This window comes from Adiantum capillus-veneris, chromosome 2 (assembly GCF_014529385.1).
Source record: "Adiantum capillus-veneris isolate H3 chromosome 2, ASM1452938v2, whole genome shotgun sequence".
Classification (NCBI taxonomy): domain Eukaryota; kingdom Viridiplantae; phylum Streptophyta; class Polypodiopsida; order Polypodiales; family Pteridaceae; genus Adiantum; species Adiantum capillus-veneris.
This window is the reverse complement of record NC_140932.1, coordinates 172,682,632-172,703,624: the sequence shown is the minus strand read 5'-3', so window position 1 is coordinate 172,703,624 and position 20,993 is coordinate 172,682,632. Positions and strand designations below refer to the sequence as shown.

General features: G+C 43.0%; 2 protein-coding genes across 2 annotated transcripts in view; one reads left to right on the top strand and one right to left on the bottom strand.

Moving 5' to 3' along the window:
• Positions 1-15,633: 15,633 nt before the first annotated feature.
• Positions 15,634-16,634, bottom strand: LOC147464077 (pentatricopeptide repeat-containing protein At3g26782, mitochondrial-like). Its single transcript, XM_086498172.1, has 4 exons — positions 16,517-16,634; positions 16,154-16,234; positions 15,984-16,106; positions 15,634-15,905 (listed from the first exon to the last, which is right to left on the bottom strand). Exons 1-4 carry the CDS (start codon positions 16,632-16,634, stop codon positions 15,634-15,636), a joined length of 594 nt encoding a protein of 197 aa, XP_086354298.1.
• Positions 16,635-17,954: 1,320 nt separating this feature from the next.
• Positions 17,955-20,993, top strand: part of LOC147464076 (transcription factor MYB114-like) — an 8,712-nt gene continuing 5,673 nt past the window's right edge. Inside the window, exon 1 of the mRNA XM_086498167.1 lies at positions 17,955-18,078. Coding sequence (XP_086354293.1) covers positions 17,955-18,078 — 124 coding nt within the window. The remainder of the gene's footprint in view (positions 18,079-20,993) is intronic.

The following is a 20,993-nucleotide window of genomic DNA, read 5'->3' as shown; positions in this document are numbered from 1 at the left end:
TCCAAATTTGAGACATGCTATTATTGAATGAAAATGACAAAAGATAAGATGCCAAACCTAGAATCCCCTCCCTTAAACTTGTGATTCTCCTCCCCTTGTCTCAAGTTGTACCTTGGAGTAGTCTTTGAAAATGATTTCAACACTAGTGTCTAAAATCCTCACAAATTACACCACTACCATTTCAACACTAGTGTCTAAACTCCACCACTACCATTTCCCCCACCTGCACCAAATGATCTTGGTGAAGAGATCGTGGATCCCAAAGAACTAGAGTAACTCAGAAGCCATGTAATAATTGTAACAATGAGTTTTCTATTAACACAATCCCATTTTTTGCTACATGAACCATCGCTTTGGATTTGGTGCTACCATTGGTACTACCCTTGTTCTTTTAAAGAATTTAGAAGAAGGTTGTCCCTTCTTCCCATAATTGGTACAAGCCTTGGATAGGAAACAATCATTGGCTAGATGCCCCATTTTTCCAAATTTGAGACATGCCTTTGCACTATTATTGAATGAAAATGCCAAAAGGTAAGATGCCAAACCTAGAATCCCCTCCCTTAAACTTAAACTTGTGATTCTCCTCCCCTTGTCTCAAGTTGTACCTTGGAGTGGTCTTAGCATTTGAAAATGATTTCAACACTAATGTCTAAACTCCTCACAAATTACACAAATCATCATCCTCATGTTTGATGAATGTAAAGACATGTCCATTGGTTGTGCTTGATTGAAAAATATTTTGAATTTACTTCAAATAGTGTGTGTGTGTGTGTGTGTGTGTGTGTGTGTGAGAGAGAGAGAGAGAGAGGAGAGAGAGATTTCCTTCATGCCAACTTGTGGACCTTTCCCTCAACTTGATTAAGGGTGAAAGCATGTTAACCTGTCGCGCTTTTTGTGCTAGTTAGCAGTTTCAAGTTAGCACATCTTCAAAAATTTGGGCATCCGGTAAATTTTTTAACAAATAATATCAAAATTTGTCAGAGGTTGTACATTTGGATTCCTTGTTTCAATTGCTTTCTATTGATATATCATATGTCATAGATCTTGGAGATGTAGCTCAAGTTATTGTACTAGTTAGCAAATGTCAAAATTGTGCTAGTTAGCATTATCTGGGACATGAAAAAGCATGACAGGTTAACACGCTTTCACGCTTAAACCCTTGTAGTGCTATGAAGAAGCTTGAAAAACATTTCCCAACAAACTTGTATCTTGGAGACTTGCGAAGGATTTATGCTTTCTTTCAAAGTTCTTTGTGGGACTCCACCCCAAAGTAGAGGGAATGTCTTCACTAATGTGGTAATTCACTCTTAAAAAGGTGAGCAATTATGTGAATAGTGGGATCAACCTCCAAAGTAGAGAATAATATTGGTTCTATCTTAGATAGGAGTTACTTTGTGCGAATGTCCTATAGAGCCGACCAAAACCATACAGCCAGATTCAGGCATACAAGTAAGCCAGCAAAAAGTCACCTATCTGCACTGGCCCATATGGACCGAACGGAAAAAAACATTGAAATGAAGGCTCCTCGTGCCTAACCAGATCCCCCAATGTCTAGGGAACTTTGAATCCACTACCTACACAACCGAAGCATGGTGTAGTGAGGCTAGTCAATTGACCTCGTGGACTTGTGCAATAAGACGGGCCAAATAAAAGTTCTTTTTTTATCTAATAAGAAAGGCCTCTCTCTCTCTCCTTCTCTCTCTCTCTCTCTCTCTCTCTCTCTCTCTCTCTCACACACACACACACACACACACACACACACACCCATGATGTTGAAAAATATAATTAGAAGGCTTAGTTGGTGATTAGTTCTTGAGATTAAGGGCTCTATGAGAAGCTAGACTCAATTACTTCAAGCTCATACAAGAAATTGCAACCATTGATCAAGAAGATTGTGAATTTCAACGAGGGAAAAAGAGACCAAATTACAATGAGTGCAATACAAAAACCTATATGGAGAAGACTCTAATTCCACATAATCACTCACCCATTAGATAATTAGATAAAAATTAGAAAGAACCCACTCAAATGCTCTAATATGTATTCGTGCAAAGTGATTAGTAGAGGGTTTTATTAGCAATAATCCCATTCAAGATCTGATGTACACCTCCATTACACAAGAAATTAGAAAAATGCAAATAGGCTAAAATCGATTAAGATGAACTAGAAAATGTGGGTACAAGGTTGCACCTTATATAAGGCAAAGAGGGTGTAATACAGGAACAAAAGAGCAAAAAATGAGCCCCTAGAATCATGGGTTGCCCCCTCATTGTAACGATGTATATTTGGGGTCACCTCGAATGCACCTGCCCTCTATCACACCTAGGACCAAGCACATGAGAATCGCATGCGTATCCCTCAATTAGGGTCCATGTAGACAAGCAAGGATACATACCAAAAGTCATAAAACACAGGACAAGCCCCCAACTCCTAACAAACTAGCTACAAGATGTCTGACATGCTGTTTGGAACACTAGTCCTTAACAAGGTGGTGGCTACCCCCCTAATTGGACACGCTGCAAGTTGAGAATCCTTCTCTCTCTCTCTCTCTCTCTCTCTCTCTCTCTCTCTCTCTCTCTCACACACACACACACACACACACACACACACACACATCCTAATACCTTGATAGTCTTATAAGTTGTGAGATGCATGTTGCAATCCCTATATCTGTATTGGTACACTATTATCCCAACTCTGCATGGATTTTGAGGATTTCTCAAATTTTGATGGGGGGTGCCATGGGTCAAAGATAGTTAAACGTCTTAGGGGTAAACGGTGAGGGAAAGAGAGAACTCACAAGAAGCTCCACCTTTGCACCTCAAAGAGTGAAGACATTATTATAGAGTCGATGATCTTTGAATTGGCTCTGTCTTTATTTTGTTATAGGGAATCTCCCAAGATTCGCCATCGCCAAAGCCCTATTTGGTCTAGAAGAAATCCTCTACAAAACTTTTGATGTAAGCACCCAGGAGCAGGGATCGAGCTCGTCACGGCACACTCAAAAAATGTCACACCCACTAGACCACTTCACCCCACAAGCTTGGTTGCTTCATATTGGAGACATCAAATTTTTAAAAAACAAATGCATTGGCCTTCACTACAAGAGGTACTTAATAGTAGCGACGCTCGTAGTGCGACGCTCAAACATGAAAAAGCACGGCGTCGCTATGAGCGTCACTATGTTAACATAGCGACGCTCATAGCGACGTCGCCAGGGCTAAAAAAAATAACCAAAAGCGTCCGAAAACTCAGATCTGAGAAACTCAGATCTCATATCTGAGTTTTCGACGCGCGCTCAAGCAAGCAAGGTAACGCTCTCCTCTCTCTCTCTCTCTCTCTCTCTCTTTCTTCTCCACACATACACACACACACACACACGAAGAGAGGAAGGAGAGCCAAGTATGCTCCTTCCCTCTCCTCACTCTCATGTTCCCTTCCCCTCTTTCTCCCTCTCTCTCTCTCTCACACACACACACACATTGTGTTTTTGAGAGAGAGAGATAGAAAGAGAAAGAGAGAGAGAGAGAGAGAGAGAGAGAGAGAGAGAGAGCAAGCATAAACAAAAAACTCACACACACATGCATAAACAAAGAAAGCACACATACATTGAGAGAGGCAAAGAGAGAGAGAGAGAGAGCATGCATAAACCAAAAATGCACACACACATGCATAAACAAAGAATGCACACACACATTGAGAGAGCAAAAGAGAGAGAGAGAGAGAGAGAGAGAGAGAGAGAGAGAAAAGAAGAAGAAGAAGAGAGTCTTAACATTGTAGGAAACTATCCCAAGAGACCTTAAAGATCTAGTCGACAGGAGTTGAACTCAAGAGCTATTATTCATGAGGGAAATGGCATAACCAATCTATCACACTTCGGTGATAGAAAAGTTATACCAATTTTCTCCTTCTTTTATTGGTGTGCACACACACCCACACACACACCCAAGAAGAAGAGAGTTTAATTTAACGTCGTAAGAAACTAATTAAAGAGACCTTAAAATCTAGCCGCGACGAGGAGTTGAACTCAAGACCTATTATTCAAGAGGAAAATGGCATAGCCAATCTACCACACTTGGGTAATAGAAAGGTTATACCATTTTTCTCTTTTTATCGGCACACACACACCCATACACACACACACACACATATAAGAAGAAGAGAGTTTTAACGTAGTAGGAAACTATCCCAAAAGACGTTAAAGATTAGGTTAGATGTAGACTTACGTTAAATTAAATTAGGTTTATTTAAGTTAAATTAGAATAGATTTAGGTTTATTTTTAGTTAGTTTACGTTTGATTAGATTTAGGTTTATTTACGTTAGATTTAGATTTACGTTATATTAGATTAGATTTAGGTTTATTAATTTAGGTTATTTACGTTATATTAAATTAGATTTAAGTTATTTACTTGTTATGGAAGAGAAAAAATGGCATAACCAATCTACCACACTTGGGTGATAGAAAGGTTATATCATTTTTCTCTTTTTATTGGCACACACACACCCACATACACACACACACAAGAAGAAGAGAGTTTTAACGTCGTAGGAAACTATCCCAAAAGACGTTAAAGATTAGGTTATATGTAGACTTATGTTAAATTATATTTAGGTTTATTTAAGTTAAACTAGGTTAGATTTAGGTTTATTTTTAGTTAGATTGCGTTTATTTATGTTAGATTTAGGTTTATTTACGTTATATTAGATTAGATTTAGGTTATTTACTTGTTATTGAAGAGGGAATTGGCATAACCAATCTACCACACTTGGGTGACAGAAAGGTTATACCATTTTCTTTTTTTTATCGTTTAAGATAAGGTTAGAAGAAATGGCGAGGAAATTTCTTGCGCTCACAGCCTCGATAGTCCATGCGGACCAACAATTCCACCTGCATGTTCGACTGCTGCTACCATACAATAAGCCGTCATGTTGAGCTAATGGAAGAGAAAATTGAGCCTACACAGAAATTAGTGATGCAAGATGACGATTCGAAGGGTCTCACACACACACACACACACACACACACACACACACCACATCCCGTCAAATGTAGAGTAAGAATTAAGTGCCTTGAGTAGACATCAGCTACATTGCAAGAATGGCGTACCTGCATGCTACAAACAAAGATCTACTGTGAAAAGATGTTAAGATGCTGTGAAATGCTACAGCTAGAGAAGAGGCAGAGGGGTTTTGTCCACTACATGCATTATCATATAGACGTGGGTGTGTAGATTTCTTGTACACACAAATATAGGCATTGACCAATAAAGAAGAGATGATAATCCGGTGGTTCTGTCTCCGTGCACCTCTAGACCGAGGTGTGCAGGGATTGGATATGACTAGAGAATGTGAGGTAGTTTACAGTGTGAACAAAGAGAGAGAGAGAGAGAGAGAGAGAGAGAGAGAGAGAGAGAGAGAGAGAGAGAGAGAGAAGACGAACAATGCCAATAGAAGATTAAATTTGTTGTCCAGGTTATAAGATTTTTACCCTCATTATGATAGTGACAAGCATGTGGGGCCATCCAACCGAAACACCTATCTCTCAATGAGTATCTTATGTCCTTGCAATCATTGCAAGCATGCTGTGTGATGGACAAGACGCGTTTCTTTGTAGCACGTTCGCGAATTTGGCGAGTTCGATCTATCTATTATAGATCGAGTTGTGGCCAATTATAACTCGTCGGACTCTGACGCTGGCCAACAGGCAGCAATCTTGCAACCCAATAGACGTGTTCGCAGGCGCTTCGGTCAAGTAGCATATGTGAGGCCACAAGATGTAGCCTCTGACAGCTCGGGGGATGATCATGCAGACCACATTCCCAAGGAGGCAATGTTTGAGCCCGAGATTGATGAAATGATCGAGACGATCATGGATTCAGAAAGGCTTGTCTATGATGATATGAAAAGTGAAGCCGATATGCCATTGTATAATGGAGCACGTGTGTTTAGATTGAAAACGCTCCTGGTTCTTCTCAACATGCAAACAAAGTTTGGATGGAGTGACACTAGAGTCACAGCGCTTTTCAGGTGATCTATTAAAATTAGTTTACTTTAATAAAACTCTAAATGTATAATGATCTGATAGATTTTTACACAATTGTATCGTATTTTTATGTTGTGTAGATTGCTCAAAGAGCACATACTACCAGCTGATAATGTGATGCCAGATTCCCGAGAGGAAGCAAGAAAGATTTTGCGAAACTTGGGGATGGATTACAATTCGATCCACCCTTGTCCTAATGACTGCATTCTTTTCAGAGGGGAATACATAGACATGGAGAAGTGTCCGAAATGTGATTCTGAAATATATCGAGTAGGTCTCCACGGAACAAAAATTCTGCAAAAGGTTTTGCGATATTTTCCTCTGCTTCGTCGCATCAAGCATTTCTTAGAATGTAAGTCCATGGCCGCCCTAGCATCATGGCATGAGGAGAATAAATCTTCGGATGGTGTGCTACGGATTCCTGCAGATTGTGCAGCCTGGAAACATATGGATGGAACATGGTCGAATTTTGCCAGGGAAGCTCGAAATTTGCGCTTAGGCCTGGCTATGGATGGCGTAAATCCATTTGGTCAAATATCAACATCTTACCGTGTATGGCCCGTTGTCATCGTCAACTACAGCATTCCCTCGTGGGGCTGACTACGAAGAAGGGGCACCTATGGCTAAGCTTGATTGTGCGAGGGCGATATAAAGTGAAGAATATGGATGTGTATCTTTGTCCACTATTGGAAGAGCTACAACAATTGTGGATTGGCATAGAAGTGGTGGATATGAGCCGACACACAGGTCGACGGAATGCTTTGATCAGAGGCATTCTAATGTGGACCATGCATGACTATCCCGGACTAACAAAATGCTCAGGTGATCTATTTACGCAACTCACTTAGACACTGTAAATCTTGGTTTTTCTCAATCTGATCTATTATCATGTGTATACATGCAGGGCTTCAAACAAGGTGATACAAAGCATGTGTCACATGTGGACCTAGACTGAATGCACGTAGGGCACCCTCATTGAAGAAGCAAATCTACGAAGGTCATTAACAAGCGTATCTTCCAGAGAATCATGTGTTATGCGATGGATTTTTGGGAAGAGAGCCATCGAGGATGTCTGCACAATCATGGTTAGAGCATAAGGAGATGTGTGATGAAGGATTGCCCCCAGGGATGAAGAAACTATCTCTATGGTACGAGTTACCATACTGGCCCCGACTCATGATCAATAACTTGCTTAATCCAATGCACATATTCAAGAATGTGGTAATCTACTATGGGACCATTTGACCGGCAAGAAAGATACTTTGGGAGCCAGAGTTGACCTTAGAAATGTGGATCGTATGAAGCAATATTGGCCGCAAATAGCGTCTAATGGATCGATAAAACTCTCTAAAGACCATGGATTTTCACAGGAGCCCAAGAACGCAAAGTAAAAGAGACCATTTGATCTTTGCAGACCCCCACTGGCGTAATGCACTCGCTCCGAACGAGTTTTACTAAAGAAGGAAAGCTTACTGGTTTGAAGTTACATGACTGGCATAAAATGTGTCATGTATGTTCATAGTGGAGTATATCATAGTGGGAATTGTGTAACAAATTTGTGTGTGGACTTTAATATCATTGCTACACGTGTTTTGCAGTTTATTTACCGGTTGCCATTGAGGAATGTTTGTCTCTTGACGTCCGTAACACAATCTACAAACTTGCGAAGTTGGTGCAATGGATCTCACAAAAGGAGATCAACGTAGACTCCATACCATTCGCCAAACTAAACGCTACGGAGGTTGTGTGCATGTTTGAGAAACATTTTCCTACTACCATGCTAACCATTCAGGTGCATCTTCTTGTTCACATAGTTGATGAGGTGGAAATAGCTGGCTCAGTACATTCCATATGGATGTTCTTTTTAGAACGTTTCATGAAAACGCTCAAGGGATATGTGCATCAGAAGGCACGTCCGGAGGGTAGGCTGGCAGAAGGTTGGCTGGTATCAGAGTCCCTAGTGTACATTGGAGAGTGGCTAGACGGATTTGATAAAGCCTGGGACACGCTATGGCGAACCATAGATGATGAGCGCATATCTGGAATTGTCATGTGCAATCTCGGTGTTGAGAAGAAGATGACGGAAGATCTAGAGGCTAAAATCAACCAATTTTGCATGCTTCACAATCCAGTCATGCAGAAGTGGATTTCACAATATGAGGATGCAAAGCAAGAGCGACAAAGGGCACGAATCGAGTGGAGACGGGAAAGACGACCACCGATGCACTATCCGACGGGTCTAGAGAGCCTACCAACATTCATGAGCTTAAGATGGTTACACAACCAATTGCAAAGCGCACAACAGTACGGTGAAGAAGTGACTGAGAAAGAGTGGGAGTACTCTAGGGGTTGCGTGCGTGACCAAGGTAAGTTTGCAATGTACGACTAGTAACTTTCTAGATGTTTGAACGGCCACTCATAATCTTTGTTGGTTGTAGTATAAGTCATACACAGCAGCATGGTGTAAAGGTCGACATTTTAGGGTCAAACGGATCGACAAAAAGCGTTTTACTCAAGATTGTGAAATCATGGCAAAATTTGAGCAGTCTAGTCGACGACGTTCCTCTGATGCAGATCCTGTGGTGGCGGAACTCACTTACTTCAGCACGTTACAAGAGATTTTGAGGATCGATTATAGAGGATTTTTTGTCAAATTGTTCAACGTGCAATGGTTTAAGATAATCATGGAGGGTCACAACGCTACTATGCGGAGAGGAGAGTCTGGTTTTCTTGAGGTGGATTCAACTAAGAAATGGACTAACTTAAGAGAAACTTTTGTACTACCCGAGCATTGTGAACAAGTAAGTATGTAAATAGTTAACATTCCATTTTAGAATTTATGTGCTTGGAAGATCTCATGTAAGTTATGTGGCTCTGGCAGGTGATATTTCATCCTACAAAGTCTGCATCAAATTGGTGGTACGTCATAGAGGTAGCCCCTCGTAGTGCACGGACGTATGAAGGCTTCCATGTGCCAATCACAGCGGCATCAATGGAGGAGATCAGAGAAAATGCTCAGTCAGATGCCGTGGAGGTGGTGCCAGACGAACATCAAGCTGCTACTCTCTATGGGGTGCATGCAAAGGATCTACAAAATGAAACAGAGGACATCTGTTAAAACGGAGAGCTCTATATAGATATAGGAAGTTATGTTGAGCTATGCGAGGATGAGAGAGAGATCTCTTAAAGCTATAAATATTGTATTTGAACAATTTTTCTCCGTTTTGTAAATTCAGAGTTATGCACTTGCCTCTTCCATCACTCAAGTTGAATAGAAGAAGAACGCTTAATGTTGTTGCTAGCCTTTGAACATTCCAAAGCTACAAGCACCTTCAAGTTCTTGTACGATTCTCTGTTTTGAACAATTTTGCTCTGTTTTGTAAAAACTCTGGCTCTCTAAGTATTTGCGTCATTGCTTCATTGTATTTCATGGTCTTTGCGTCCACTCCAGGTTTAAATGTCTCTCTCTCTCTCTACTTGTTCATGTTTTCTACTCCATTCATTCAATATTAATTTTAAATGTTCATGTATTTAATGCAGGTATGCATGATGAGGAGTTTCTTTCTTCTTTTTCACCCCATCAGAGATAGTGGTACGTGGAGCATCATCGCTCTAACACACCATCGCGCATTCCTACTCCATACGCATCTCCTTCTGTTTCGGAGTCCTCAGCGTGCTCCGAAGCTTCGGTGTCAACGAGATGATCTTCACACTCTTCTAGGCACCGGCGCTCTAGTGGTGGCGGTGGAGGTTGTTGTGGGGGTGGTGCCACAGATGCTTCGAAACCGCCTCGTGTTTGACGAGGCTCTTTACCCTCCCCTTCTTTGTCCATCCCGACACCAGCCACGGCATCGCCATCGACACCAGGTTTTGCGTGGATGACTGCCATTCCCCGTAGCTACACACCACTAGCTACTCCTCCAGGAGTCACTCCAGTGGACACTCCTCGCTTCGGGGCTCAGACTCTAGTGGAGACACTTGGCGTCCGTACCCCTGTTGACACACCGCTAGAGACCCCTGCGGAGACACCCACGTTCACGCGTCAGCAGCGAGAGGGCTTGCCTTACTTCGTCGACTTCAGCGGCGGCATCATCTTGGATGATGAAGGCAAGAAGGTGATTTCACACATGCGCGGTCTTTGCTCTTAGGTGTTTAGACACTACATACTAAACACCTGGAGTGAAGTACCGAATGAATTAAAAGACAGAGTCATCAGCATTTTTCATGACGAGTTTCCCGTTCCAACACGAGATGACCGCTTCAATGAAGATGTGATGAAGGTTCGAATGCGCGAATACTGCAATCATAAGCATTCCGAAGTGCAAAAATCAATTAAGCATGGGTGGAGCAGACGAGATTGGCTGGCCAAAGAAGATTGGAAGCATGCAAAGAAAGAAGCGCGCGAGAATCCCGAAAAGTCGAAGAAACAAAAGGAGGCAGCCAGAGTGCGAGTAGAGGCAAGGAGCTCGCACCACTTGGGGAGCGGTGGGTGGGCATCATTTGAGGCCGATTTTGTAAGTGTTTTCGCATCTATGTTTGATAGTTTAGGGTTTATGGGATTTGAAATTCTAACATAATGGATTCTTTGTATGTTTTCACAGTGGTCGTTTACAAGACATGATCCCACACCGTACCAGCGTGAGTACGCAGGCAGGAAGGGCATAAACGCCCTTATAGACATCCTCAGTTCTCACGACGGCATGGTTAGTATTAGGGTTTATTCTTTTCTTTTTATTGTATTGTTTTATAAACTTCGCTATATGTTTATACTTACAACAAGCTATCTTATTGTTTTTTTTTTTCAGAATCCTATAGATACGCCGCTTCGACGTGATGAGACATCTGATTACACGACGTCACTTTAGCCATAGCTAGATAGCATTAGTTTCTTTTTGTCATAGATTATGTATCATGAGATTATTTTTATACGTCTTTTTAAAAACCATGTATATTTTTTAAATAATGACAATGGTTTGTAACTATTACATTTGCAAAGATTAACAATCAAGTGATTTTGCCTCACTTGCCTATGTGTACAATTGTCATCGATTTACTTTCATCAATTCAGGCTTGTCATTTTTGTATCTTTATTTTGCAAACAATACGTACTATGGATGATGGAGTTAATGATTATATTGTCTTGTGGGTGACTATTTTGGGTCTAAATTTATCTTTGCACTTTTTTTCAAAGGTAAATAGTCAAATGAAACATTCAATATGGTTGATGGGTGGCAGGGCATTGAATGCCCTGCCACCAAAAGTTTTTCATCTCGGGCGTCGCTATGACCGTCGCTATATTAGGCTCTGCAGCGTTGCTATAAGCGTCACTATTGATGGCCCTGCAGCGTCGCTATAGCCGTCGCTATATAGCGACGGTTATAGCGACTGGCATAGCGACGTTCTCGTATCGACGCTCATAGCGACGCTGATAGCGACGCTAGGGGTTATAAAAACCCAGTGTATTTCCGTCGCTAAAAGCGTCCCAAGAGCACACAACCTCTTGTAGTGCTTCTGTGCCTACCATATGCTCCCTCACTCTTTTTGAAATGTGGCCGCCTTGCTCTTGCTACCTGGTCTACCTGCTTTCCTTATGCTCCTACCTGCATTTCACTCCATCTTATGTCCTTGCTCGTCTCCATGGCCGCCACGTGAATTGTGCATGCGCTTCTATACCTTTTACCTTATAACTCAAATGAAGCATCTATCAAAGATTCACCTTCACACGATTCTCTTTGAATCGTGGTCATAATATACTTTCATGCATACTAGCTCAACGTCATGTTATTACTTTGAACTTGCCACCAAACGTGCAAAATTAGTCAGTTTCAACTACACCATTTCGCCAGCCAAGCTTGTGTGATATGAACGTATCCTTCGCCTCCTATGTTTTATAATACGAGGGAACGTGCCATTCTCACGGCAGCCGTGCAATTTTCAATGCGTTCGTTAACTACGTTCTCAGTGTCAAAATAAAAAAAAGATAATGCTTACTGACCGCACGATTGAATGTCTATCGCCAGTGGACTTCCTTGCATCAACGATGTTGGGCATCTCCTGCACTTAACCCGCTACAAGAGATGACACCACAGGGAGGATACCCTTCAAGAAGTTTTGGTGCTATTGTAAGGACACCACATTTTGTATACATATTGCTCAAACCACCACCAAGCATGAAATTGTACTCCCAACAAACGTTGACTAGCGATCATATCATGAATTCTAATATCTATGGCTGCTACGTGATTGCATCTGCTGACCCGCATGCCTGTCTTGTGTAGGCATAGTTGATTGCATCTGGATAGAGACCCTTTTTGTGATCTTGTGGTGGCGTTCCGTATAAGAAGTTCCTCGGGCGCTTTTCGTGCGTTCTGAAGATCACCATATGTGACGTACACACAATCCCAGGCAAAGCCCAGCACAACTTCTTTCCTGTATCGCTCATTGGCCTTGCTCTTGTTGCACACATCCCACAGTGAGTGCATTAAAGGAGTCCACACTGCAGATAGAAAGATGAAAATAGCCTAGAGCTTTCTGAGCTTGCTTCTGCATGCGTATCCCGCTACCAATGCATTGAAAGAGACGCCATTCCCATCATTTAATGCATTCGACAAGAAACATTTCGGGCAAAATGGTCATGAAGAACATGCCCATGTCATATTTCATCTTTGAAATTAATTTCAGAGCTTCCTGACCTGCCCTTGCTTGACCAAGGGATCAAGAATTAAGGCAGAAGATACTCTACGAGTGTCATGATAGCCCTATCATGGGACACTCAGGTGTTAATCAACCAAGATTGTGCCAAGCGCAACATCTTTTTTCAACAACCTCTGAACAACAATAAAAAGCTCATTTTTTGTGCTTGTATCAGCCTCTTGCATAGAGACACATGCCAACAATGTGGACACATAGGTGATACCATATGGAGAGAAGCGCACATCGGCATCTTGTGTACAAACTTATGCCGTATGTGATTGCATCTGGAAAGAGTCCCTCACTTCAAATCCGATGGAAAACATATCAACCAAGGCATTGCCAAGCACGGCAATTTTTTGTAACAACTATTAAAGAGAATTTTCAAGCCCATATCGACATCTTGCGTATAGCCACAAGCCTTCAAGATGCATGTGTGTGTGATTCCATCTAGAGAGAGGCCCCCACTTTGCATCCGCTAAAAACAATCGAGAGCTTTCTGGGCCTGCTCCTGTTGTGTGTATCTCACAATCAATGCACTTTAAGAGACGGCATTTGGGAGAGAGATCCCACAACCAATGCATTCCCATACTTTTCATCCCTTGAAAATAGCCTAGAGCTTTTTGGAGCTGCTTCTCTTGCGCACATCCCGCAATCAGTGCATTTCAAGAGACAATATTCTGGTTAGGAAGCTCCTCAAGTACTTTTTGTGCTTTCTCAAGCTCAGCACATTTGGCAGACATCTCGACCAACATAGTCCCAAGCATGACATCTTGTCTCAATAGCCTCTAGAGCCACTCTTCTTGCACACATCCCGCAATCAATGTTGGCAGCCAGGAAGCTCATCAAGCACTTTTTGTGCTTTCTCAAGCGCACCACATTTGGCATACACATTGACCAAGATAGTGCCAAACACGACATCTTTTTTCAATAGCCTCTGATTAACAATATAATTGTGCATTTTTGTGGCAATATCAGCATCTTGCATAGAGCCACATGCCTTCAAGATGCGTACGTAGATGATTGCATCTGGAGAGAGGGCCTCGCTTCGCATACATATCGACCAAGGCAGTGCCAGGCACGACACCTCTTTTCAAGAGCTTTTGACTAACAATATAGTTGTGAATTCTTGTGCCCATATCAGTATCTTGCATAGAGCCACATCCTTCAAGATGCATGCATAGGTGATTCCATTTGCAGAGAGGCCCTTGAGCCCTCGCTTCACATATATATCGACCAAGACAGTACTGCTCTTGTTGCAAACCTTCCACAATTAGTGCATTCCAAGAGGCCACATCTGCTGAAAACAGACAAGAGCTTTCTGGCCATGACACTGGGGAAAATCTTGCAATCAATGCATTCCAAGAGTCCATACTCCGCACAAGAAGCTCCTCGAGAACTTGTGAGAGCCACATACCCAAAATGTAAGCATGGCCTTCAAGACGAAAGTATAGGTGATTGAGTTTATGGAGATACACTTGCTTTGCATCTGCTAAAAGCAGTCGCGAGCTTTGTGGCCCTGCTCTTATTGCGCACGTCCTGCAATCAGTGCATTTCAAGAGGCGACATTCAATATTCATATCGACCAAGACAACGCCAAGGGCGACATCTTTTTTTAACAGAACGCACGTGATATAGGGGTCTTTTGATAAGTGACTGCCCCGGGCGAGCACATCACATTTGGCATACATATCGACCAAGACATTGCCAAGCACGACAACCTTTGGAGCTGCTCTTGTTGCGCACATCCCACAATCAGTGCCGGAAAGAAAGCTCATCAAGCACTTTTTGTGCTTTCTCAAGCGTACCACATTTGACATACATATTGACCATGACAGTGCCAAGCACGACATCTTTTTTCAACAGTCTCTGACTAACAATGTAATTGTGAATTTTTGTGCCCATATCAGCATCTTGCGTAGAGCCACATGCCTTCAAGGTGCATGCATAGGTGATTGTAGCTAGAGAGAGGCCCTCGCTTTGCATACATATCAACCAAGACAGAGCCAAGCACGACATCTCTTTTCAAGAGAATCTGACGAACAATATAATTGTGATTTTTTGTGCCCATATCAGAATCTTGCGTAGAGCCGCATGCCTTCAAGATGCATGCGTAGGTGATTGCATTTGGAGAGAAGACCTCTCTTCGCATACATATCAACCAAGACAGTGCCAAGCACGACACCTCTTATCAAGAGCCTCTGACTAACAACATATATAGTTGTGAATTCATGTGCCCATATCAGCATCTTGCGTAGAGCAACAATCTTTAAGATGCATGCATAGGTGATTCCATCTGAAGAGAGGCCCTCGCTTCACTTGGCACTCAAGCCTCCAAGACAGTGCCAAGCACAACAACCTTTTTCAACAGCCTCTAGTGGCCGGGGCTGCGAACTCTCTTCGCATACATATCAACAAAGACAGTGCCAAGCACGACACCTCTTATCAAGAGCCTCTGACTAACAACATAGTTGTGAATTCGTGTGCCCATATCAGCATCTTGTGTAGAGCCACAATCTTCAAGATGCATGCATAGGTGATTCCATCTGAAGAGATGCCCTCACTTACTCCAAGCTAGTGCCAAGCACAACAGTTTTTTTCAACAGCCTCTAGCGGGTTGCGTTCCTGCATTGGCTTTACAAATCTATAGAGAGCCCTCTTTTCAAGAGCCTATGAGTAACAACATAGTTGTTAATTTTTTGTGCCCACATCAACATCTTGCATAGAGGCATAGTTTTCAAGATGCATGCATAAGTGATTCCATCTAGAGAGAGGCCGCCCTCGCTGAGTCCTCGCCTCACTGGTTCTTTTCAAAACTTGGCCCTTCAAGACAGTGCAAAGCAGGACAACTTTTTTCAACAGTCTCTAACCCGGGCAGGGCTGCGTTCCTGCCTTGGCTTTAGAAAGCTATAAAGAGCCCTGCATCTCCCTGCAAGCTTGTAAAAATAGCGAAGAGTCCACTCTCCGGCCCTGCTCCATGTGCGTATCGCTCTCCCAGGTGCATCGATAAAACGATGGAGCCTGTGTGAAAGTCTGCCACGTTGGCCCGCCCTTGCTGGGCATATCCTCCTATAAGTGTAGTCCACGAAACTACATTTGGGGAGAAACCCTCCCTCCGCATTCGCTGAAAAGACCCCTTAGCTTCTTGGCCCTGCCCCTTTCGGGAATATCCTGTAATCAGTGCATTCCAAGAGACTTCATTCGGGACAGAAAGCTGGTCAAGAACTTGTTGTGCTTTCAAAATTACACCACACTTGGCATACATGTCAAGCAAAGCATTGTCAAGCATGACATCTTTTTGTAACAGCCCATACCTAACAATCTCATCATGACTCTCTTTGCCACGATAGCGTTTTGCATAATGCCACATGCCTTCAAAACACAAGCATAGGTGACCGCATCCGGAGAGAAGCCCTCACTTTGCATCCGATAAAAACAGCCAAGCACTTCCTGGCCTTGATCTTGTTGGGCATATCCTGCAATCAATGCATTCCAAGAGACTGCATCCCGGATATAAAGCTCGTCAAGAACTTGTTGTGCTTTGGAAAGTACACTACACTTGGCATACATGTCAACCAAAGCATTACCAAGCACGATAGTTTTTTGCAACAGCCCCCGACTAACAAGCTCATCATGAATTTGTATTCCTGTGTCGACGTCTTTCAAAGTGCCACATGCCTTCAAAATGCAAGCATAGGTGACTGCATCTGGAGAGAAGCCCTCACTTCGCATCCGCTAGAAACATACCAATACTTCTTGGCCCTACCCCTGTTGGGCATAACCTGCAATCAATGCATTCCAAGAGACTGCATCTTGATCAGGAAGCTCGTTAAGAACTTGTTGAGCTTTCAGAAGTACACCACGCTTGGCATACATGTCAACCAAAGAATTGCCAAGCATGACAGTTGTTTTCAATAGCCCGTGATTGACAATCTCATCGTGAATTTGTTTGCCCATATCAATGTCTCACATAATGCCACATGCCTTCAAAATGCAAGCATAGGTGACTGCAACTCGAGAGAAACCCTCACTTCGCATGCAATGGAAATAATTCAAAGCTTCTTGGCCCTGGCCTTGTTGGGCATATCCTGCAATTAATGCAGTCCAAGAGATGACATCTCAGTTGGGAAGCTTGTCCAGAACTTGTTGTTCTTTCCAAAGTACATCACAATTAGCATACATGTATACTTGTTTTCCCATATCAATGTCTTGCATAATACCACATGCCTTCAAAATGCAAGCATAGGTGACTGCATCTGGAGAGAAACCCTCACTTCGCATGCAATGGAAACAATTCAAAGCTTCTTGGCCCTGGCCTTGTTGGGCATATCCTGCAATTAATGTAGTCCAAGAGATGACATCTCGGTTGGGAAGCTCGTCCAGAACTTGTTGTGCTTTCCAAAGTACACCACAATTAGCATACATGTATACCAGCGCATTGCCAAGCACGACATTCTTCTCCAACAACCTCTAACTAACAATCTCGTCATAAATTTGTTTGCCCAGATCAACGTCTTGAATAATACCGCATGCCTTCAAGGCACAAGCATAGGTGACTGCATCCGGAGAGAGGCCCTCACTTCGCAAGAGATGAAAATAGCCCAAAGCTTCGTGACCCTGCCCATGTCGGGCATATCCTGCAATAAGTGCAGTCCAACCGACGACATCCCGGACTAGAAGCTCATCAACAACTTGTTGTGCCCTGACAAGTGAATTGCACTTAACATACATACTGGCCAACAAGCTCTATAACCTGCGAACTGCATGTGGAGGTATTATTCGATCAAGGTCTTGAATAATACCGCATGCCGTCAAGGCACAAGCATAGGTGACTCCATCCGGAGAGAGGCCCTTGCTTCGCATGCGATGAAAACAGCCCAGAGCTTCGTGACCATGCCCATGTCGGGCATATCCTGCAATAAGTGCAGTCCAACCAATGACATCCCGGACTGGAAGCTCATCAACAACTTGTTGTGCCCTGACAAGTGAACCGCACTTAACATACATACTGGCCAACAAGCTCTGTAACCTGTGAACTGCGTGTGGAGAAGATCGGGTAGCTTTTGACGGCTTAGCTTTTTTTAGAGCTTATCAGCGTTGGGGTTGGGTTTAAAAAAAAAAAGAGGAGCCATGTGGGCTAGCGAGAGGCCAGGAATTTGGAATTGCCCACTACTTTGGAATTGCCCACTGCGCTAACGACGTAAAGATGGCCTACATGCGATGGACCTCTTTGAAGTAAAGAGGATGCGCAAGCGACTGTGGTCGCCCGAGGAGGATGACGCCCTGTGCCGCTCTGTGGAGAGGCTCGGTTGCGGTAATTGGACTCACGTTGCTCATCTCACCGGTAGGGTAACCTCCTGTGTGTGTGTGTTGTAGTTTGCCTGCCTCTCTCCACGACATGCATCTGTTCAGTGCTCCGAAAAAACCTTGTGATCTCCACATTGAAAATCTTAGAGGTAAACTGACTGTGTTGTATGGGTTTTGCACTAAAATTGACTATATTAGTGTTGAGAGCTATTCTCATCGTTGTCTTGCACATGGGTGATCTATGGTCGAGATTAGACGTCACAGGTCCAAGGTAATCTCAATCTAATGCACACACACAGCAGCCAATGGGGCTGCCATCGCTTTTCTGGAGGGTCCTCCAACCAAGTTGGTCCTCTAGAATATTGGGTGCCTATGGGAAGGCACTCTTAATCACACCAGGCACACCTCTTCACAGATGGCTTCATTATCTGGTTGAGCTATATGCATAGCTAGCCATCACATGGATTATGTAGTGCTATCGATCAGATTCACAAGAGTTGAGAATAGAGGTAGGTCGATGGATGGATGAATAGGCACATGGTCGGATCTGCCAGCTCTGTGAGACGGAGCCGAAAAGAAAGGAGCATTACATTGCAAATGTACGGTGAGCTACCACTGCTTGTTTTGAGAGGGCTACATAGAATAATGCATTTGAGGACCAAAGATGTATGCGGTTCTTTCTCTTGGAGCTCCACAGACGCCAAGCAGCCATCCTGCGAGAAGAAAAGTGCCTACCAGGAGACACCGGCCCCATTGAGGCAAAAGACAGTTATCAACTTCTTTGTTCTTACACCACTGATTATGGGTAGTGCTGCTAACACCGCTCTTGGATCATCAACTCCGGTACAGACGCACTATTGGGGCCTTCATCTTCGAGAGGTATTACCTTGGATAGGATAGAGCAGTAGCATTCACCCACCCGATCCATGAGGAGACGTAGATGCCACCCACATCAGAAAACGAACAAAGCTAGAGGGCCATCGAAGGCAGATGCCACAACATCTCAGTCACACAGACACTTCATGGAGGAGGATATTTCAGTGATACTGTATGCTTGGACTATGGATGTAATTTTAAGTTAGTTTCAGCCTTTAGCTTTAGGCTTACTTTTCTTTTTTTCTGATATGGGAGACGTGCCTTATTGTATGTACTGTTGGTCTAAGAGGTCACATTGGCCTTATAAAGACGTTAATATAGTTTGTCTGCACGTGCACGTGCACGCGCACGCGCAAACGGAAAGGCAGCTTCCCTAGTGCAGTTAATGCGTTTTCTTTTTGCAGTGTGGAAAAGCTTGAACAGCTCATGAAGAACTAGCTAACACCAGTCACAGAGGTGAGAGGCAAATGTGGAGGGTGGTTCAACCATGTACCCCCCAAGGCAGCAACACTTTCGGATTTGGCTATGACTTTAGCGAGCGACCCTCAAACAACACTGTTAGTGTTTGAAGGCCTTTGGAAGGCCCTCTTAAGTCCCAACCTTCTCTGCATAGGCTTCCTCTTCTTGAGTTCAAAACTTGTGGACTTTAACACCCCCTCCCTCTCTCTCTCTCTCTCTCTCTCTCTCAAGGAAACAAAAAAGTGTGGTAGACTGGTTATCCCATTTCCCTCTTCAATACCAAGATTCAAGGTTCGTTGGATGTATCTTTGAGGTCTCTTGGAATCATTGCTCTGACATCATAGTTTTTTCGTCGTGGTCTTCTCTCTTTTTCTCTCAACTCCTCGTCGGCAGATCTTTAAGGTCTCTTGGCATAGTTTCCTACGACATTAAAACTCTTTTCTTCTTTTGTGTGTGTGTGTGTGTGTGTGTGCGCACTAATAAAAAGAGAAAAATGGTATAATGTTTCTATCACCCAAGTGTGGTAGATTGGTTATGCCATTTCCCTCTTGAATAACAGTTCTTGAGTTCATCTCCTCGTCGGCTAGATCTTTAAGGTCCCTTGGGATAGTTTCCTACGACGTTCAAACTCTTTTCTTCTTCTTCTTCTTCTTCTTTCTCTCTCTCTCTCTCTCTCTCTCTCTCTCTCTCTCTCTCTTAGGTCCATCTAATCCCTATGCATAAAGAGCTACAAGTTATGTAATGCAATGCTAGAGCTAACATGTCTTGTAGTAGCATGATACTCCTAACCACTTAGCATGGTTAGAAGCTTTATTTTGTGATTAATTTTCCAATGATGCAATGAAAGATGCAAAATAACTTCGAGGTCACCTACAGATCACCTCTAGAAATCTCCAATTACCTCAAAACTTATCAAAGGATACTTATGGAGGGTTACTTTTTTTCAAATTTCAAATATGAGAACCGGAAAGAAAGAGAGTCATAATAGTTCAGGATTTAGATCTTTTTTTTAATGGGTATATGGTGGGCTCTCAACTCGTAGGCTTACAACTAGATCAAGGCCCTAAATATTGGCAAGTAATGTAAGAAATTGAAGCCTCTCTCTCTCTCTCTCTCTCTCTCTCTCTCTCTATATTTGTAGGAAGATTCCATGTTTTCATTTGCTTCCAAACCACATGGTACAGATCCCTCTAGAATTGCACAAGTGTAAGTCATCAATGATGAGGCCATTATTTGCAATGGTGTGTGCATTGCACAGTCTATTGTTTGGATGTATGTGGGTGATAGGGCTACTATATATATATGTGTGTGTGTGTGTGTGTGTTTAGTTCACCCATGTAGCTACTAGAAACACACTGCTTGACTCACCAACTAATGGTTGTAGTTGTACAGGGCTTGAACATCGTTCCCTTAAGAGTTGTCGACTTCGTTGGGTTAATTACGTACGTCCTGGCCTGAAGCATGGTCCCTTCTCTTTGCAAGAGCTTCGTTTACTCGTTTGCTTGCAGGCGCACTTTGGCAATAGGTCTCTCTCTCTCTCTCTCTCTCTCTCTCTCACACACACACACACACACACACACACACACACACACACACACACACACACACACACACGCA